The following is a 21,990-nucleotide window of genomic DNA, read 5'->3' on the forward strand; positions in this document are numbered from 1 at the left end:
TGGAAGTAATTTAGTGATCATTTTCATAACCTAATTCTGATGATGCTCTCCACCACAAAGGCATGTTGCGAGAGCCTCACCTTTTGAGTTTTGTTCTTTATGCAGCATATTTTTTGAATCCTGAAACTATTGCTTAGTTTTTAAGTAGATTTTTGGCATGGAATAAAGTTACTGCTTTTTTTTTTTTGGACGAGGACGACTCATGTCTTTATGTTCTGTCTTTATGTTCTGTTTATTTGCAAATGTTACAATATACGTCCTTTGCAACACTGCTGATTCTTTCAAGCTCTATAACAAAATCAGTATCATTATCATCTTCTTACACATTGTACCATCTGTTTGGGAGCAGATGCATATTGTATAGTTTCTTCACCTATCTAGCTATAGACATGGATGCAGTTCATCCACTATATTTATGACTTGTTAAGGCTTTGACTTATCAGATTGCATCATTATTTATGATTTTTGCAGTGCTTTTGACATTTGATCTTTCTTTTACTGGGATGATATTCCTTCCGTTCATGTCTTTTTCTTATCTGCGTATCACATTTCTCATTTTCCATGCTGATGCTTTCTTATTAGTTTGCCACGTTGCCTCATATCTTACTTGTTATTCCTTGCTTGGTGTATATATCTCCACATACCTGAAGATAATCATTTTAATTATGCCTGTTTCTATTTCTAGGTTATGTGAGCCACTTTTCCATGTGATGGCTGTTTCTCTCTATTTGCGTGCTTTATTTTGTCCATCCATTTTTGTGATATATGGGCTTGTTGAACTATGGCTTGTAAGTTAAACTTAGCTGTAGTTTACATGATATCGTAATGCAATTTTAGGAAACGGACAAGTATTTGTGTACAGGATTAAATTGCTCCCAATAGAACTTGATTGTTGGAAAGGTGCGCTGAAACTGTTGGTTGGTACTCCTCATTATGACAAAAGAACAGTTAGAATGTTGTCTACGAAGCAAAGCCCTACTGGTGGCCAACACAGCCATAGTCTTGAAGGGTGCTTCCCGCTCAGATTCCCCCTGAATATCCTTCAGCAGCCCTCAGACCTTCAAGTAGATAAGAGAAGAGCAAGCAAACCGCTGCTAATCGTAAAGAAGAGAAGGCTGATGAAATTAAGAGCCAACAAAGAACTTGCTAGATGATTATTGCGTCCAAATGCCTCCTTGTCAGCCTCCATAGAGTTCCCTTGTTTTTTTAGCCCGCTTGGATTGATCCCAGATGTTCCAGTTCCGACCCCTCAGGACCCTTAGGCCTTTAGGAATTGCTTTTGTGCCTCGAGGACATAAATGACTGCCAATAGAGGATCTGTAGCTGCCAATGCTTGCAGGGGTAGTTTTTCCAGTCCATGAACTGCACACTAGAACATTTCATGGTCTGTTGTGATTCATGCTTCTGTTGAGCAACATCCAACACTTTTTTGGTTGCCTCAGGTGAACAATGGAGAAGGTCCAGGAGGTATACTTCGATGGTGGCAGATTTCCAAACATCACTATGATACCTTACTCTCTTCTTCTCATCCAGAATGAGACAAAATCTGAATCTAAACATAGCAAAAATTGATTTCTTCCTTGAGAGAGGGGTTAAATAGCTTAGCTCTTAATGAAGTTTATAAAACCCTATTAAGAAAAATAATTTTATAGACAATTTTCTCAACATGAAAAATGTAAAAGTCTCTCCATTTTCTTGTATTTGTGATGCTAAGAATGCATTGTTGTTTACCATTCAAGGGCACAAAATAATACAAGGACAAAAGTAGTACAATATTAGTATTGAGCCTATGCGTGTATGACAAATCACAAATATTTTGCATGCTGACATAGACTTAGGCTTTATGTGCCAAAAATAAATGTAGTAGTCAACAAAGTTTGTTGATAGTAAAGTTATTATTGAATGATGGTTGCTTGAATAAAAGTAGGCAAGCAAATGCCAGAGGTAGATGCAGCGGCTTTAAATTAGAATGTACAAGTATGATATAAGTCGCTGATATAAAGTCTCTTTTTTCTGTATACTTTGTTATTCGGCTAGAGATTTTCATTAAGGACGCACATTATCATGTATGCAGTATGCAAGCTTATATACTAAGCCTTCTTGTCACATTAATATATTCCACTCCTGGCTTATTGTCATCATCCACCAAGGACTTTCACCGGCCTTTAATGCTTAAAAGCTTAGACAACATCACAAACCTTCATAGCTTTTGGTTTTTGTTCATCTAAAGTTCTCTTTCTATCTTTCCATCCTTCATATAATTAAAAAATTGCTATAGACATCAAGTTAGTCAGGCCTTTGAATAATAATTCTCTTCTTCCACACAATTTTCCTTTTACTTTCTAAATGAACCTTAAGACTTGTGTAGTCCTCTTTATTATTTTTTGATCTTTCGGACCCTCAGAATATCCTCTACTATCAATCATTTGGTAATAAGCTGGACATAGTGATGAGTGCAAATGTTAAATGTAACTTTTCTATTAAAAAAAAAAGGAAAATTTCAAATTTCATTGCTAAGTTTTTCCAAAGATTAGTTTCTCATCGATAAATTGTTTAAGAGAATAATTTATTTATTTTAATAGTTTGAACTAATATTTCAATCATTTGTATATTTGTGTCTTTTCAAATTATGTATATCTGAGCATGTGGCAGTTTAGGCAGCAACATAGATTTTTTCTAATGTTTTAGTACATTAACTGGCCATTGAAAAACCATACCTAGAATTGAATACTAGAAAGTTTATTAGACACTGATTCCTCTTCAGGTCATCCATTCAAACTCTTTGTATTTTTCAAATTATTCTTTTGTTGCGTTATTCTCTTTTTTGATGAACGTAACCCTAAAATCCGGTGTGTAACGCTCCTTCAAACCTGACCTTGTTGACAGAGATGTACACTTTTTGGTTATCCTCTTAAAATTATTTATATTAACAACAATGAATGAGATCGATTTGCTAGAATTATGAATCAACATAACCCTAAAATTGTGATTGGAAGGCTCCTTCAAACCCTGCTCTGTCGACAAGGATGTACACTTTTTGGCTATCTTCTTGAAATTATTTATGTTAGCAACATTGAAAGAGAGATCAATTTGATAGAATTATCTCACTTTTGGTTAACTTGTTCTATTTGTTGCATCATTGTCCTTAATATAAATCTGCTTCAACTTCCACATATTCAGTTCATTCTCATTGATGTGAACATCATCTTAAATTTAGGAGGGTTGGAGTGCCTTTGAAATTATGATTACTATTATATATATTTTGTCTTTGAATGTAATTGTGGATGATTGATTATAGAGTAATGAGAGTATATCTTTGTAAGCATCTTAACAAGAAATAATGTGAAATAGACACTCATCTTTCCTATTTCTCTAAGCTATGAGATTTCTTTTTTCTCTATTTATGGTCGCTTCTCTTCCCTTAGGGCATTTGTTAATCTATTTGTCGATCAACTTTTTTTATTTTTGAAAATTAAAAATAATTTTGAAATTTAGTTTAATATAAGAGATATATAGTTTGAGTTTTGAGAGAGTATGTTTAATTTTTGAAAAATGAAATCAAATGGATCTCATTCGTCCAATAGTTTGCATAATCGTGCTCGATACCGCGAATACTACACATCCCGAAAGATAAGTGTATACCTCGACGATAGACCTAATCCTGCAAACTAAGAGATTTGTGACATCCGTTTGGTTTGCGAACCTTTTGTGTGACTGACAAGTTTCTTTATTTAGTATAAAAATTAAATAAGGTTTATTTTACCTGGGTTATAAGTTCCCTATAACGACAAACCTCTATGGTTAATTACATCCCAAATGATGGGGGTGACTTGAAAAAACTTGATAATGATAAGTGTATTAGTCTTCAAGAATTCGAGGTTTAGGTTTTCTCGGTAGGATGTGGAAAGACAAGTGGTAGTGACTTAAATAGGAACAATTATTTTCAGGAGTCCAAAGGAAGAGTTATTTTTAAGAGTCCAAAAGAAGTAAAAGGTAGAGGATGTCATAGATTCTGATAGGAAACCTCAGTGACTTCCCAAAAAATCCTAATGTGTGACTGAGTTTTGGAGACGATGTTATTTGAGTTCAGTGATGCCAATTTTATTATTTGGGACTTACATTTGTATAATATACGATTATGCAGATAGCCTATAGAAATGAGAGGCTTTACGTCGTACCAGACGACAACATCAGAACCTAAGATGAGTTAGGACTTACGCTGCACAACATGGTTGTACAAGAACCTAAAGAGGGTGTGAGGATTTACGTCGCCCTGAGCGAGTTACTTTGAAGTCCTATGAGTTGTTATTTAAACTAAGGAGAGATATTGTTGAAGAAGATTCTTTTGTTGCTCGATCCAAGCTCCTTGCCATGCTGCCCACAAAGCTGTCTCCAAGCTCCTCGTCAAAGTAGCAGTCATAAAGTCTAAGGTTCAAAATGTTTGACCAGATTTGTTTCAAAGTTTTGGTTTTGTTGTAATTTAAGCCTTATAGGGGGTTAAAGTTGATTGGAGTGACACCGGTTAAGATCCCACGATTCCCTCGTTCCGGTACTACTATTTTCTTTTGAATTTACTTAGTTTAAACGAGTTAAGCTCATTTAAACTCGGAAGATCTCATTAGCAATCGTGAGTTATCTCATTCGAGGGAGTCATAGAGATGTCCAAAGGAAGGAAAATGTAGAGGATGTCATAGAGATGTTGATTGGAGAGTCCTCGAGAAGAAAAGTGTTGATATGACTTATATTCAAGTCATTAAAGATATGTATACTAGAGCTGTTACTTGTGTTACTTGTGTTCAAACTGAAGGAGGATTGACCAAATATTTTCCTATTTCTGTTGGATTACATCAGGGATCGACTTTAAGCCCTTATCTTTTTGCTTTAGTTATGGATGGTCTTACTAGACATCTACAGGAGGATGTACCTTGGTGTATGCTTTTTGCTGATGATATCCTTCTCGTGGATAAAACGAGAGAAAAAGTCCAGGAAAAAACTTGAATTATGGAGGTCTACATTGGAGTCTAAAGGCCTTCGTTTAAGTAGAACTAAAACTGAATACATGGAATGTAATTTTAGTAGTAACAACTCTAGTGACAGAAGTGTGATTTTGGGTGATCAAATTATTAAAAAATGTGAACAATTTAGATATCTTGGGTCTGTTGTTCAAAGCGATGGTGATATAGATGGGGATGTTAATAGTAGAATTCAAGTTGGTTGGTTGAAGTGAAGGAATGCTTCGGGACTTTTGTGTGATAGAAAAGTACCGCTAAGACTGAAAGGAAAATTTTATAAGACGGTGGCGAGACTTGCAATGCTCTGTGGCGCTGAATCTTGGCCTTTAAAAAGGAAGCATATTAATAAGTTAAGTGTTGCCGAGATGAGAATGATTAGGTAGATGAGTAACTTTACACTTAGAGACAAAATGCAAAATGAATATATTCGTGATAGTGTTGGTGTAGCTCCTATGCTCTGTGGCGTTGAATGTTGGCCTTTAAAAGAGAAGCATAATAATAAGTTAAGTGTTGCTGAGATGAGAATGATTAGGTGGATGAGTGGCTTTACACTTAAAGGCAAAATGCGAAATGAATATATTCGTGATAGGATTGGTGTAGCTCCTGTGACAGACAAAATTAGAGAAAGTCGTCTTAGATGGTTTGGTCACATTAAATGTCGATCATCTGATGATCCGATTAGGAGAGTAGATGTTTTAGATTCGACTTGTGTTAAGAAGACAGAGGTAGACCTAGGAGGACTTGGGCTTATTGTATTAAAAATGATCTTAATTTACTAGAACTAAATGAAAATATGACACTAAATAGGATGCAGTAGAGAAAAAAGATTCATGTAGCCGACTCCACGTAGTGGGATTAAGGCTTTGTTGTTGTTGTTGTGTTGTAGTTATTTTTAAGAGTCCAAAAGAAGTAAAAGGTAAAGGATGTCATAGATTCTGATAGGAAACCTCAGTGACTTCCCAAAAAATCCTAATGTGTGACTGAGTTTTGGAGACGATGTTATTTGAGTTCAGTGATGCCAATTTTATTATTTGGGACTTACATTTGTATAATATACGATTATGCAGATAGCCTATAGAAATGAGAGGCTTTACGTCGTACCAGACGACAACATCAGAACCTAAGATGAGTTAGGACTTACGCTGCACAACATGGTTGTACAAGAACCTAAAGAGGGTGTGAGGATTTACGTCGCCCTGAGCGAGTTACTTTGAAGTCCTATGAGTTGTTATTTAAACTAAGGAGAGATATTGTTGAAGAAGATTCTTTTGTTGCTCGATCCAAGCTCCTTGCCATGCTGCCCACAAAGCTGTCTCCAAGCTCCTCGTCAAAGTAGCAGTCATAAAGTCTAAGGTTCAAAATGTTTGACCAGATTTGTTTCAAAGTTTTGGTTTTGTTGTAATTTAAGCCTTATAGGGGGTTAAAGTTGATTGGAGTGACACCGGTTAAGATCCCACGATTCCCTCGTTCCGGTACTACTATTTTCTTTTGAATTTACTTAGTTTAAACGAGTTAAGCTCATTTAAACTCGGAAGATCTCATTAGCAATCGTGAGTTATCTCATTCGAGGGAGTCATAGAGATGTCCAAAGGAAGGAAAAGGTAGAGGATGTCATAGAGCTCCCGCAAATTCAAAAGAACGTGTTGTGTTTTTTTTGTTATTTTTGTTTTGTTTTGAAAATGTTGTTTAATTTTGAAAAACAGTTTTTCTTTAAAAACGAAATTGCAACCAGTCATGCATGATATATATTAGAGCAAAAGTAAATTACACTAATAAAAAATGACAATAAATAAACTTTACACGTGTACCTGGCGTATCTGTTGCTGTTGTTCCTGCTGCGTGAATAGCTCATTAAACATAATATATTTGCAAGAAATTTAAATAAACTTACGGGGAAAGTAAGCAAAGCGAGGAAACCTAGCACGAAAGTCAGAGAAAAAATAGAGTCGTAGAAATCACATGCAAAAAAAATCTGTAGTCACATATGGAAGACTAGGACTGGCTGCAAGACATTTGTAAAAGTGGGGGCTTAGAGCTGGACTGTGTGCTTCCCGATCTTGAACAAGAGTTACCAACCTGACAATCTACGGAGGGCAGTCCTTAACCATTATCCAAATGACTAATCATGAACTTTGATAAGTTTTCATAGAAAATTTTTTTGATTTTCATGTAAAAGGTGTTCAAGTTTTTTTAACATGCAGAAGAGATTTTGTTTTATTTTTACAATATATTTTATAAAGTTGTGTAGGCCACAAGTTAGTCACTAATCGTGCTAGAACTACTGGCAACCTAAGGGTGTCGGGATAACAATCCCATCAAGAGTCGGCGAATAGTATCATCGATCCTTTCTTCTCCCTTATTAAAGGTCCTTGAGGTAGGAGATACTATTCTAATAATCCCACTTTGTATTTCTCGTTTAAGCACACACAAACAATGTCATCATCGCCCTTGTCACCTAGACCCTAGAATTATTTTAGTCCTGTGATCCATATGTGACATTAATAAATGTCCTCAATTGCTAGGAGGATTTGAGTGTAATGTTCAAGCTCAAATCCCGGTGCATTGAGTTTCATTGTGGGTTAAGTCATGACGAAAATTTCATTAGTTGATTTAATTAAGGAAGTCGTGAACCATATCTTGGTGCATCCTCGTGCTAGTGTTTTAATCGATTTGTGGATTAAAGTCAATTGCTTAGTTTCATCATTTGTTTGAAAACTAGGTAAATTAACTCTCACCTAGGGTGTGCTCCTAAAGTCTAGGAAGTTTATGCTTCTAACTTGAGCTTGCAGTGATTTAAGGTGTTTTGCTTTCAATTAAGTATTTTCTAACTAATCCTTAAATATCTTCAAGTGTTTTTCCAAATAATTAAATCAGAAATTTTCATTTTTAACTTAACCATTTAATAAAAGAAATAACACAAAAGAAAGGGGAGAATGCCGACCCACTTCCAAAACTGGCAAAGCAAAGGGGCGAGACAACAAGTGAATCGGCCTGAAAAAGTTTAAATAATAATCAATTGAAATCCAAAACAATTCGAAAAAGGCCTCCCTAAAACCAACTCTAAACTGCGTGTGAATCAACACTTAAAGGCTACATAAACTCTACAAAACAGTGCACAAAATCAGCCCAAACCGGCACCTAAAGTGGCTCCAAAACAGAGAGGAATTTGAGCAAGAACAACCCTATGGATTGCCTTAAATCGGCTAACTAAAATGTCTTAAAACAATGATTTAAAAAACCCCAAATGATGCGTTTAATGTCTCTAAACCAGTGATTAAAACATCCCCTCAAACAATGGGTTTAATGCCTCCAAAACAATAGGTAAACAAACCCCCAAGAAGATATGTTTAAACCTTCCCCAAACAATATGTAGTACACAGTGAAAAAATTTCTTTATCACACATGCAAGTATTCAAGTTTCAAATGTGGGACATATAAACTCATAAGAACTGGACGGTATATATGCATGCAAGTGGAAACCTTGTGTTAAGCAAGTAAATGCATCAGAATGGCATAAGTATTCTATTATATGTAAGTTTGACTATCTAATTGCCTAGTCACGTAAGCAAGTGAGAGAGTTCAATTGTATCAAAATTTAACTATCAAACACATATAACTCCAATCATATTTATGCAAATCTAAAAAAACGTAGGCATGTAGACAAATAAATTTGAGATACGTGAATGTGAATACATAAGAATTCATTAGTATAAAAGAAAACCTAAAAGCTTGGGCATGTAAACATCCAAATTCTGCAATTTAGGCATTTAAATACATAAGAATTGAATAGTATGTATGTAAATTTCCCTTTTCTATTTTTTTTTTTTTCAAAGTGTCATGTGCCTAAATATATGTAAAAAAAACGAGGAAGAGCAAAGGGAGAAGGGGTTACGCTGCTGAGGTTCGCCGGAGAGAGGATATTGTCAGAGGGCAGTTCGCCGGCTGGAGTTTGCTGTGACAAAGGGAAAGCTTGCATGTTTATTATAGGCCAGTAGAAGAATGATTGTTGCTGGATCGGTGTAAAGGGTGTGCAGCTCTTGGTGCAGAGGGCAGGAGACGAATGCTGGGAGAGTTTCGGTGTGACGGAGACGCAAGCTGAGCGGGTTTTGGTGCAGAGGCGAGGCGAGCGGGCGAGTGGGAGAGGAAGGCGAGGGCTTCGATGCAAAGGAGAGCAGATGCAGCCGGGAGAGGGGAAGACGAAGCAGGCGCGTGAGGGTGAGGCAAGCGGCTTCGACCTGTTCGACGTGAGGAGAGGAAGAGGCGAGCGGGGAAGGGGGTCGAATCTGTCTAGCCAAGAAGAGGAAACTGGGAGAAGAAGGAGAGGGGCCGAATGGTTCTGTTGAGAGCGGGGAGGCCGAATCGCGAGGGAGAGAGGGAGAAGCGAGCGAGTGCGAGAGTGCTTCTGGGCGAGCGTGAGAGAAGAGCAGGCGAGCTGTATCGGTGCAGAAGGGCGAGGGCTTCAGTGCAGGGAGGAGGGGCGAGGGCTTCGGTGCAGGGAGGAGGGGCGAGGGCTTCGATGTAGGGAGGAGGCGGGCAGGTGAGTCTTGGGAGAGGAAGAGGGGGATCGAATCGAGCGTGAGAGGGAGGAGTTGAATGCCAGCTCCACTGCGAAGAGGAGGCAAATTAGTATTGGCAAAGTTTCGAGGGAGTAATTTTGAAGCATTGGCGGGGAATTAAACAAATTATATTAATGCAGCCGACTTAATTGAAAATTCTTAACTCTTAATTAAGATGAGATTAAATGATCCATTTGAAATTTGAAAATTTAAAATTCAAAATTGTTTAACCTCTGTTCAGCCAGAGTTCAGCTCGAATCGAACCCGAATTGGGCGAGTGTGGGAGTTCTCTTGGGCGAGCGGTATCGATGCAGAAGGGCGAGGACTTCGGTGCAGGGAGGAGGGGCGAGGGCTTCGGAGTAGGAGGCGGGTAGGTGAGTCTCAGGAGAGGAAGAGGGGGCCGAATCTAGCGTGAGAGGGAGGAGTTGAATGCCAGCTCCACTGCGAAGAAGAGGCGAATTAGTATAGGCAAAGTTTCGAGGGAGCTGTTGTGAAGCATTGGCGGGGAATTAAACAAATTCCATTCATGCAGTGGGCTCAATTGGAAAATCTTAATTCTTGATTAATATGAGATTAAATGACCCATTTGAAATTTTAAAATTCAAAATTATTTAACCTCTGTTCAGCAAGAGTCCAGCTCGAATCAAACCCGAGTTGAACTTTGGTTGAGCCCAAGCCTGGGCCCGCACTTAGTAAAAAAAAAACGTACATCGATTTTTGTGCTATCTGCTCGTGCATAGAACCATAGTGATATGGGTGTCCTTCCTAGCTAAAGTCAACGTCCCGGACGCATCTGTGTGGTCTGTTTCGTCATCCGAGGTAGTTTCGACGAGGTTGCTGACGATCGGGCCAATTCAAGTCAACATCGTGCGTGGTGCAGTGAGTGCGTAAATTGCGGCGTTCGCGAGGTTCAAGTCATAAACGGTTTACTTAAGACCTCCTAAATCCTGTGGGAACTCATTTCGGGCCCTCCACATGTTGGTCCTTAACCCTTGCAACTAAAAGTTGAGTGTTTTGGACCACTCATGCGATGTCTTCACAAAAATTAGTCAAGAAGTGGTGTGAAGTTCTACGTGAGGCGGGCTCCATTATTAGTCCACTAGGATGGTCAATAAGAAACTCCTAAAGCTAGATCATAGGATGGTCAAGACTCTTCTTTCTAATATTCTTCTTATTTTCTTTTGTTTCATCTTCACCTCCCTAAGTCTCTTCTAAACAAGATGCTTCTTTTTTCTACAACAAATGTAGTCATTTCTTTAGATGGCATTTCTATTTGGCGGGGCAATGTTTCTTTTGTCTCCTGTTTTCAAAGTTCATGAGAAATTATAAATATATATTTCTATAGGCATCGCTTTTCATTTGTGTTTGTTAGCGGTCGTTTGCTTAGAAATATTAGGAGTGCAAAGTAAATCAAATGTAGGGATTTTGAAAATTTAAGTGTCCGATTGGAAAAAAATTAATTTATAAAGTAATTTGTTGAGTGATTTGGAATCCCCTTGGGTACTTTTTTTGGGGTGTATTCCTAATTTTGTTAAATTAGATGCATTCAGAAAATGCAGCATCATGAGACGATCTTTAATGACTGTTGCTTACTTGATTATTATCTGCTGCTTGCTTAATTTCCTCTCTCCACTTGTTTGATCACCACCCACGAGTGCTGTACGTGATGCTAACCATCCCTGCGACCTCGTGGACCTTGTGTCACCTTCGCTGCGCCACGTGACCTTTGTCCCTCCTTGTAACACACCTGCACCACCCAGGCTAGGGCTACAAGACTGTCAAAAGCTGTGAGTTTTTTTTTATTTCTGCTATTTCTTGGATGAGGAAAACAAAATACTACTCTGGCTTGCCTATTGAACTTTTACTCCATTTTGTTGTTATGAATTGAAATTAATTTGTTTGGACTCCTTGTATATGAATCCTTAAGAAGGATCATCTACACCTCTATATAGCTTAATTTTCGGAAATATTTCATGTAGCTTTTTATTATAAGGGCGTTTTTTTTTTTCGTTTTGCTTCCAGTACTAAGCAAGCACGAAGCTGAACAGGTCCGATCTCCTTTAAGCTGCAGCTAGAGGGATTCTTGGCTTGAGAGGAGAGCTTGCAGGTGAATGAGAGTGGCTGTTGAGAATTTGGTGGAAGTGAGGTTGCAGAAAATATCTCCGGCGAGGGTGGGGCAAATGTGGAATTCAATTTGCTGGCGGGAGAGTGAGAGTAGGGATACGGAGGGAGATGGGGTTTTCACCTGAATATATGTGAGAGAAAATCTTATGCGGAGTGTACGTTCGAACAATGATCTAGAATAGGACCAGGGGCCATAATAGTAGCCACCGAAGGTTTGCTCTAGTGGAAGAGATCTTTAGAAAAACGTTGAACCCCTCTTATTTATAATTTCTTTCCTATTTTGTTTGCTGTCCAATTTACCTTTAGAACCCTCTTGTTCCGCTTGTTTCCCATTGCAAAAGCTCCTCAAAAGTGGAGGAGAAGGCAGTTTCAAAGAGCAGATTTATTTGCCTGATATTAAGGCATACTTTGTGCGCTTCTTCCCCATATTTACAGGGCCAGATCAACTAGCTATAGTGGCCCAGTTCTTATATTCCAAAAACCACTGTAGTCATGAGCAATCAACCAAATGTTCGTTGCACGCATTCATGGCACCACACCCCGGAGAAAAAGCATCCAGAAGGAAATCGGAGAAGCTAAAACTAGCCGCCGACAATGAACATGATGTCGACGAGGAAGCCGCTGACCACCCTGAGCCCTCGCATCTCCAATCGAGGAAGAAGAGGCTGCGATCCCTTCTCTCCCCTTTCAAAAAAGAGGAGCTTATCGATCTCCACGTCCAGATAGGCACCAAAATTCCCGCCGCCGCTAAAGAAATCCGAGACGCAGCGAATGCAAATCCTCAAAACCGCAGACTTTGTGTTCGTTTCTTAAATCCGACGACCACCACAGAAACTCTGTGCGCAGCCTTCTCCTCATTTGGTGAAATCCAGCGCGGACTTGTTATCCTTGAGAGGAAAACAGGGGAATCCCGCTGTTTTGGTTTTATCACATTCAAGGACATAGAATCTGCTGAAGAAGCACTGGAAACCCCACCGAAAAAGATTGACGGTTATGTCATTGAGTGCAATCATGCTTCGGATCGATGGGCCAGAGCATCGAAAATAATATGCGTTTCAGGCTTGCCTCCAGATGTATCAGCTAAAACTTTGCGCAGTCATTTCTCACAGTATGGGGAAGTAAAAAAATGTGAGGTTAAGTACAAGAGCAAAACAAAGAAGTCGAAGGGATATGGATTTGTGACGTTCAAGACGATTGGGGGAGCGATGCGGGCCAACCGGCCTCAAAAATTCATGGGGGAAAATAGGATATATGTGCGGTACTCAGATTGGAAGTCCAAGGAACCAAAAATTCCGCGCATCATGCAATCTGAGAGTACTTCTGAGAGTACTGCGCCCCCGCCGGCCCGGCCGTCCCCGCCGCTCCAGCCGCCCTTGGCGCCGAGTTATGTGGCTGGCGCATACTATGGGCCATACGCCTTTGCCGGACCTCATCATTTTGGTGCAGATGAGGCTCACCCATACTACGGGCCTTACGCCATTGTCGGACCTCATCATTTTGGGGCAAATGAGGCTCACCCATACTACGGGCCTTACGCCATTGCGGGACATCGTTATGTTGGTGGAAACGAGGCTTATGGAATGGCTCCATGGGGAACATCAGGTTATCCCTACCACTAATTTTCCTTACCTATTCATTTTGTTTTTAGGGTTCGACGTTGTAGAATAATGTGTGTCGCTTGGCGGCGCGCTACTCCTAGAGATAATTTATGACCGCTCTGAGTTTTTGTTGGTTGGATTAATTTCATTCTTTGTTTTGCCACTGGTTGCGTGCTAATAAAATGGTAATGCTTTAAAACCGGATCGATTTAGCTCGTGGAAAAAAAAAAATCTAAAGTGAAATTATTGCAGCATTATTTTTGCATAAAGTAATAAATTTGCATAGAGATGTGTACTGATATGATTATTAGTGTTGAATTATTATAATGCAACAGTCATTATAATAAAAAAAAATTAAGTGTTGCACGTATATATAGAGAACGGTACAGAAGCATTCAGGAAAATGTGTATTAATTTTTTTTTTTTGTAATAATGAATGTAATATTTTATGTTATAACAGGCGCTATTACATAAATTTATTAATTCAATCGTATTGTTTAATAAATTTTAATTAAATATTGAATTTAATATTCATTCATCAGAGTCATGAATTGTCAAAATAAATAAAGCATTCAAAATAAATATATAATTTAACTGTATCAAGATATTTTAAGTAATTAATGCAACGATTTTTTTTTCTTTATTTTTTTATTCTGTTTTAAGGTTCACATTCGAAATCTCATTCAAACACTTTGTGGGCATTCGTGCTTTGAGAGGAGTGAATAGTAATATATCCTGTCAATTATGTCTTATGCATAAAACTATTTCCTTATTTATTGGGGAGAGGATACAATGCGATGGTGTTATATTTTTGCCTCTGCTTAAAATGGGATTGTTTAAAGTATTCTTATTATTTTACATGTATGAACTGATCAGGGGTCAGTCAACTAAGCTCAATTGACTTCGGGTTGGCAAGATCAACTTGGTCAGTTAAGATTCCCCTGGTTGGATGGTATTAGCTTGGTTAAATGAATATGATCTAAATGAGTCATCCGGTTGATATGGCTTGGTTGTCGATCCCTGACCCTCGATAAAGTGCCTTTGGATATCTCTATGTTGGTTTGAGATACTAAGCAAACACATTTTTGTGGAATCAGCTCTTTTGTGATAATCGTCTTAGATATCCTTTTATTTTACTTTTGTCTGAATGACTCATTCTTGTATCTTATGGTCATTTTATGCCTGTCCTGCGATTCTGTCAACTTTGGCCTATCTGGCTTTGGCTCAGACAACTTCACTCAGTGGACAAGTTGGTCTCATGGCCTTCTGTTAGCGAGCCCTCCTTCGTCGTACTCTTTTCATTTACTGTTTGATCTCATATGGATTAACGAAAACACATTTTTTATTTATACTAAAATATCATAAAAGGTAGAAAATCAAGTTTATCGGTTGATAATTCGTCTATTTTTTAATCAAATAATTATTGATAAATATCCGCTAAACAATTCTTTCACGTTGAATGTTCCTCGGTTATTTAGATTGATATAGAGCTTGCTTCAAGCTGTAGTTTTTCAGGTTGAACTACTCGACTTTATTACTTAGGGTGTTATGCTATTCTTTTGGGCCGTGCCTTTTTAGAAATATTTTTGGTCTCGGTCTCTCAGTTTCAATGAAGGCTATTAACTTTTTGATAATAGTTTGTAAATCAATAAAGACTTTGGGATCACAAATATGAGATTTTGAGGTGTGTTTTAAAATAGGGGGAGTTAGTGATATGTGCTAGAAAACTCGCAACAGTAGAGTAACGAATTATCGTTTTAGCGTTGTACGAGAATTCAACACACATACAGTTGAAAGAGAAACAAACAGTGACGACTCCAGAAGTTTCTATGTGGAAAACCCATAAAGGAAAAAAACCATGAGTAGTTGATAGTTTACTGTTGTTTTTCTGGAAGATTACATACATACGACTCCATTACTAAGTAGTTTTTGATGGAGTCCTTAGGGTTTAAACTAGAATTTAGTAGAAGGTTTTGGTTGGTATACCAATAACCCCAAGTCACATCCACCAATAATCCAAGCCATTCCGCATTTTGTGTTTGAATTTGTGCTCAATTTCTTAACTAATTCATGAACTAATGTCAAGTGATTAACTTAAACATTCAATTGAGGGTTAAGTGAGTGAACCCCTGTCTGGGGTATGCTTATAGCACTTGGGGAATTCACAATGAGACTTGAGCTTGTAGTGTTCTAAAATGTTTCATTATCAATTATGTGTTTTGAACTGAACCCATGCACCCTAATTCACTAACAAGCTCTTAAAAGGTTCAAGTGTAAATTTGTAATTTTTTCAAAAGTTCATGAAGTGTATTTTATCTTTATTAAAAAAATTGAATTTGCTTCACCAATTGATTAAGGTGTTCAAATCAATGGTTAATTGGTCTCTAAATTCATCCCCCTTTAGAATCATCCAAACTTTTTTTCTTCCATTCTCAACAATTTGGATAATTACAATATTACCCTTGTACAAAAGTGGTGAGTGAGTTGCTACCTTATTGCCCTTTTTATTTCACTTAGGAGAAATTTAACATAGTAATTAGTTCAACTACTCGAAAGAAGTTCTTCGTCTTTAGAAGATTTATATAATGTTGCTCAAGGTTAGAGGACCAATCAAAACAAATTTAATGATTTTATAAAATATAATTTAATTTTTATAATTTTTTAAATAATTTTTGAAAGAAAACCAAATAGAAAATATAATTGCATATAAATCAAAGTTCACTTTTTTCCTGATTTTGCTGACCATAGAGAAATCATCAAACTTGATTTTGTATTTTTATGATTTATCTTTTATTTTTAATAATTATTTTACCAAAACACTGACATTTTCTTTTAAAATAAGGGATTTTAATGTTAGTAGTAGCGTTATCTGATTTTGGAAAAATTAGGAAACACTCCTAAGAGCAAGGATAACAAATCTTCAAAATTTCAAGTTGTGGTGGTGATGGACATTTAATTTTTTTTATATTTTAAAAAAAGATTTGGGCATTAAATAATATACATAAAAATAATAAGTAAATGTTTTTAATTATAGTTCAGTAATTTCTTCTCCGTTCATAGAGTACAATGATATTTTTAATTTATTTTTATGATTTTTCTACGCTAAGATATGATTTTTCAAAGTTTGAATCAATTTATGGACTTAATTAAATCAAGAAAAGTCCCATTTTTCTACATAACCATGTGGTGCCACATCATCCTAGGAAGCTCCAAAGACTCCACGCGTCGTCCCGCCATTTGCTCCGTTGTCGCATCGTCAGCCCAGGGTTTAAAACTCGAATACAATTGTAATAATGCCGGAGTACAATAAGAATAACATTGCGAGCTCAAAAAGCAAATAACATCGTGAAACAGTGCCAATAACACCAGAAAACTACCAAAATACTACGTAAATAACACATACACTGTTTCTCGTCCCAAACGAGTGTAAATCATAAACTGTCCAACTTAAATATTTAAGATCTTGCTCGATACTTAATAAATTAAGCACAATTTGTTCCTACACCTTCATCTAAACATGAAGAACACGTTCATGCGGCTAGATTATCATGACATGCAAATTTTCTTGACAAAGGTCCAAACTGAGAAGAAAATGGAGTTTTCGGGTCAATACCTTGGTCCAAGAGGTGTAGCCTCGATTGGATGGTTTCAAAAGCTTCACCTGAGTCCCACGAACTTGCTCCAAGCGTTGGATTTGTCTGAGAACAGGACCAAGTACGAACTCGACCAAAAGGTGGTTCAGACTTGGTCTAGGGCTAGGTTAGAGAGCTCAGGAAGGAGGGATTTTCATTAGGGGGAGGTTTTAAGGCATGGGAAAGCTTTTGGAATGATTGGTGTGGAGTTTTGTTCGAGTAAATTTTAGGAGGCTGATAAGGTCCTGTGTTTGTACGTTGAAATGAGGGTTTCTTATTGGAAGGGAGAGGCTGAGGATAGTGGAGATGGACTTCTTGAGGCAGTAGGAAGGCTTGGTGAAATTTTGGCAGAGTTTCCTTAAGATTTATTGGCACTCCCCATTTTTTTGCCATGTGGGTCCTTCTTATAGGCCCAGCCATGGTGGCCAAGTAGGCAAGCTGAGGTGTTAAAAAGATTTTTGAGGTGGAGGAATCCAATGTCCCAAGTCCAATGGGGTTAACCTAAGTATTGTGGGTAGTGCTTTGGGTTTGAGCAAAGGTGGTGGCTCTTTGGTTTGAGTTTTCTAGCGACCAAGGTGGCAAGGCCAGGTTAGGTATGATTAAGACTGGCTTCGGAGGATTAATGGTGATAAGTTTGGAAGCTAGGTAGGCTGTGGCATATGTAAGTGGATTGGCCAAAAAAAGGGTAGACGAGCATGCACAATTTGGGGGCCCTTTAGTCCATGCCATGAAAAATGGCTCGGGTAGGTTGACATGATGACCAACTCCTAAGCTTAAGATGGGCCTGAGGAGATTATGCTTTTATAAAAAAGATTTAGGCTAGATTTTAGTTTAAATGAACCACAAAATGGGAAGGATACCCTTGGCCAAGGGAGGCATGAAAAGAAGTTCCTCATTTTTGCCACTTAGGGAATGCTTCTTGGGCAGAGAGTGAGGGGCAGAGTCAACTTGTCCTTTACCATGTGCAAGTGAGCTAAATCAAGAGACAAAGACATCATTTAATCTATTTATGTGTTATTAGGACTTGTATTTTGGGTGTATTGTGGTAGTATTGGTGGGAAAAACACAGTGGGAAAAAACACAGTGGAAATGTGAAGAAAGAGTTATTCAAGGGCTTCAGGGTTTTTGGAAGTATTTAGGACGTTAGCATGACCTCATATGGAATGGTGTTATTGCGCCTGTATTGTGGTAGTATTGGTGGAAAATCGAAACTGAAACCTCCCAAAGGTGGCGTTATTTGGTGTTCTATGGAGTTTTGTGGAGTTTTGCGGGGTTATTGGAGTTGTTTGAGTGGTTGTTGAGGTTTTGGTAGGTGTTATTAAGTTTAGTGAGTTTGGTGTTAATTGGTTATATTTGGTGTTATAGGGTGGCACTAGGGTGTAGAGTTGCGACTGCGAGCAAAGTCAAATAGAGTTATTTAAATGTGAAGTGGAGTAATTTTGGTGTTATTGAGGTAAAATCAGCAATTTGGTGCTATTGGGGGTTGTACCCGGGTTGTCTTTCGTTGGATCATTGAATTATTGGAAAAGCGGTTGGTATTGGCGTGTTTTTTGCGACGATTCAGTGTCATTGCGTGGGGGGATGACCAAAGGAAAATATGTTGAGATTTTCATACATATTTTACACATATTTTAATGATATTGCACTTTAAAGAAATATATTTTTGATGTTTTGTTGCAGTTATGTTGAATTATGGTCATTGGAGCAAAAAAATGCAAAAAGAAGCGAATTTAGATCAAAAAGGACCAAAATATGAAGATTTGAACTAGGGCGCCGACGGCGGGCCCAACGACACCGACGACGGGTTTTTTCTGAGAGTCCAGAATCAAATCAAATATTCTAGAAGGCCGCTGACTGTGCCATTGAGGCCGTCGATGGCGAGCATGTCGGTTATCTCAAATGCATTGAATGTGGACGATTTTTTAAGGGACGCTTATGCAACTCTTGAAAACACTTCTACAACTTTAGAAGAAACATTTTGGGGGTTGAAAAGGTGGTGCCTCGTGTGTGTGTGTCCGCTGAGTTTTGTTGTTTGTGGTGCCCATTAGAGTGTAGAGGTTTAATTTAGGGTTAGTACTGTGAGGAATTCTTCGAGAGATTATAAGAGTGGAAGGAAAGTGAGAGATTTCTTCCTCACCGCTTCGAAGGAGAATTCGGTGTGCTGTAAAGAAAGGAAGAGATTCAGAGGAACTTCAAGGAGTTTTCTTGGGGAGGAATTAGAGATAAGCGGTATTTACTTATTGAAGTTTGTATGACTTTTCTTTTATATATAAATTTCAAGATTTTGTCGTATCTTCTCCATGAGTTCTGAGTAGTTTTCTCTGTCTTTCTCCTTGTCTTGAGATTTTGGAAATGATGATTTGAATTGGTTGAGCTATGAGAATGTTAAAGAAGTTGTGATGATCTTTTCACTTCGATCTTAATTTACTTTCAATCTGGCCAATTGATTTGTTAAAATATGTTGAGTTTACAACTAAAATGAAGATTACATCCAAGATTCAGGGAGGTCAAAGCCCTTGGAAGTTGGGTATAAATAGGAAAATAATATTATTGGGCGTAGAATTGAAGATTTTAGAGCGACAGACTAAAATCCTCAATTCAATCCTATCGTTTGGGTGCTGAAGTGTAGATGTTAGCGCTCAGGCGAGGGGAACGAGGAGAACATGGGAGCTTCGAAGTGAGAGTCGATATCCTCCCAGCCTAGCCACAGATTTAGTAAACAAGCATAGGATTATTCAATGTTCTTTATGCCTGGACCAAAGGTTAAAGAATAGATATGATTTTATTTGGCACAATCCAAATTGAACTAATTCACTTTATCCATTGACTTTAATTTCTTGACAAGGAGAAGGATGCTTTCTTATATATTGAACTTCACATTAGAAACTTTATTAGTAGAATTAGTTATTTAAGAGTTATTAAAATTACATATTTATTTCAATTGCCTATTAGTGATAGATAAGCAATTTGAACTATATTATTGTGATTAAGTTATTGAATATTTTATACACATCTTTATCAAATCTATAACCGTTGTCAAGTTTTTGTCGCCCTTGCCGGGAATTAAATCTTCTAGTAGCAGTATCAAATTCTTGTATTTTTAAGCATATATAAAGTCACTGTCAGAGAACAACGTGGGGGCGGGGTTATTTCGCGCGATGTAACGTTGGGTAGTATTGTATGTTGTATTTTTGTGTTATGGTGGTGTATTACGGAACGACGACTCGATTCCGTAGCATTATGACGAGATCGTGTCGGTGTTATAACGGGTTGGATTGCGGTTGTATTTTGGTGTTATTAGAGTTTCCTTGCGTGGCGTGGGGCTAGCGTTGAGAGATTTTGGCTGGTGGGGTTATTTGCCTCGTGGTCGCGGTGGTATTCTGTGTTATTGGGGCTATTCTAGTGTTATTGACTGGGTTTAGCCCAAATCGAGCCCATGTGGACCTAAACTTGTTTCTTTCCCCAAGTTAACTCATATTCACACGGCAAAGCACAGTTGGTGACCTGATGAACCCTTAGACATGATCAATTTGGCAAAGTTCAGCTTGAACTTGGGATTTGATGAAATTGGATTTGATTTTTGAACATTGTGTGGAATATGATGCAAATTGATGGGTATTTGGCAAGATTGAATTTGACACATAGAACTTGAGGGATTTGAATTGAATTCGGGTTTGAACATGACAATTTTGAATTTTGACTTGCAATTTGGTTGGAATGAACTGGATTTGAAATTTGGGTGGAATTTGAGAAGAATTTGGTGTTTTCTTGGCAATCTTGTGTTGGGGTGGAGAAAATTGATGAGGAATTGATGTGCCTTTGGATTTGAAGTTGGGTTCAAATTTTGTAAGTTTCTATTGAAAAAATATTATTGCAGATCTTTCGAATTTGTTTCCACATGTTCCCTAACACTGCTTTCTGTCTAGCTTTTTAAGTGATATTTTTTAAAATCCTTCTATTTAGAATATAATATTTTAGCGGCAAATCAAACAGCCCGTTATGCCACTTTTTCAACACATCTATCAACACAACACCTGTTATTGGTTCTGAAAAAATATTACCTCAGGAGTACTGATGCATCAGTACTCCAATGAGGGGGTGCCACGAGGGGACACGTATGCAATGATCCTATTATAATGCCATATGTCACCTCTCCATTAGAGTATTGATGGGTCAGTACTCCTGAGGTAATATTTTTTCTGTTGGTTCTCCTTCCCAGGAAACAGCGACCAATATAACTCTGGCTCAAGAACGAGCGTTTTTCCTTGTCCTGTCATCGAATGTGCGGATAATAGTCACCACTGTTTCTCGTCCGTTGTCCGCACATCCAATGACCGGACAGTAAAATTTGGCCTCAAGAACGTCTTATGTGATAAACAAACTCACTATGGATTTAAAAAATGTGCAAGTTTATCAAATTTCCTAAGAAATGGGATGGTGCGATTCTGGCGGCCATCCTGCCCCTGGAACAAGTTCTAATGGGCATAGCGAACCCAGGAATGGCCGCATTCGAAAGGGCGCAAGATTCTGAGTAATCTTCAAAGCTCCTGAATGTGGGGATCTTCTGAATCGCAGCGGTTCTCCAATGCGGAAAAAAAAATTTTTTTTTTTTTTTTTTTTTGGCTCATCATGACCTTCTCTGCACATAGACATAGAAAACAGCTTGTTCCGCTTGTTTCCAATTGCAAAAACTCCTCGAAAGAGGAGGAGAAGACAGTTTCAAAGAGCAGATATATTTGCCTGATATTAAGGCATATTTTGTGCGCTTCTTCCCCCATATTTACAGGACCAGATCGACTAGCTATAGTGGCCCAGTTCTTATATTCCAAACCCATTGTAGTCATGAGTAATCATCCAAATGTTCGTTGCACGCATTCATGGCACCACGGGCCCGAGAAAAAAGCATCCGAAAGGATATCGGAGAAGGGAAATCTCGCCCGTGGAGATGAACATGATGACGAGGAGGAGGCCGCCGACGATCCTCAGCCCTCGAATCTCAAATCGAGAAAGAAGAGGCTGCGATCCATTCTCTCCCCTTTCGAAAAAGACGATCTTGTCGAACTCCTCG

The 21,990-nt window shown here is 38.1% G+C and overlaps 2 protein-coding genes across 2 annotated transcripts; one reads left to right on the forward strand and one right to left on the reverse strand.

Annotated features, from left to right (window-relative positions):
* Nucleotides 1–8,935: 8,935 nt before the first annotated feature.
* LOC110024920 (wiskott-Aldrich syndrome protein family member 1-like) lies at nt 8,936–12,025 on the reverse strand. Its single transcript, XM_020725116.1, has 3 exons — nt 11,993–12,025; nt 9,833–10,053; nt 8,936–9,617 (listed from the first exon to the last, which is right to left on the reverse strand). Exons 1-3 carry the CDS (start codon nt 12,023–12,025, stop codon nt 8,936–8,938), a joined length of 936 nt encoding a protein of 311 aa, XP_020580775.1.
* Nucleotides 11,532–13,504, forward strand: LOC110024928 (UBP1-associated protein 2C-like). The gene has a single exon (XM_020725125.1). It carries the CDS (start codon nt 12,220–12,222, stop codon nt 13,309–13,311), a length of 1,092 nt encoding a protein of 363 aa, XP_020580784.1. The 5' UTR covers nt 11,532–12,219; the 3' UTR covers nt 13,312–13,504.
* The last annotated feature ends 8,486 nt before the right edge of the window (nt 13,505–21,990 follow it).

Source organism: Phalaenopsis equestris, unplaced genomic scaffold (assembly GCF_001263595.1).
Source record: "Phalaenopsis equestris unplaced genomic scaffold, ASM126359v1 Scaffold000279, whole genome shotgun sequence".
NCBI lineage: Eukaryota > Viridiplantae > Streptophyta > Magnoliopsida > Asparagales > Orchidaceae > Phalaenopsis > Phalaenopsis equestris.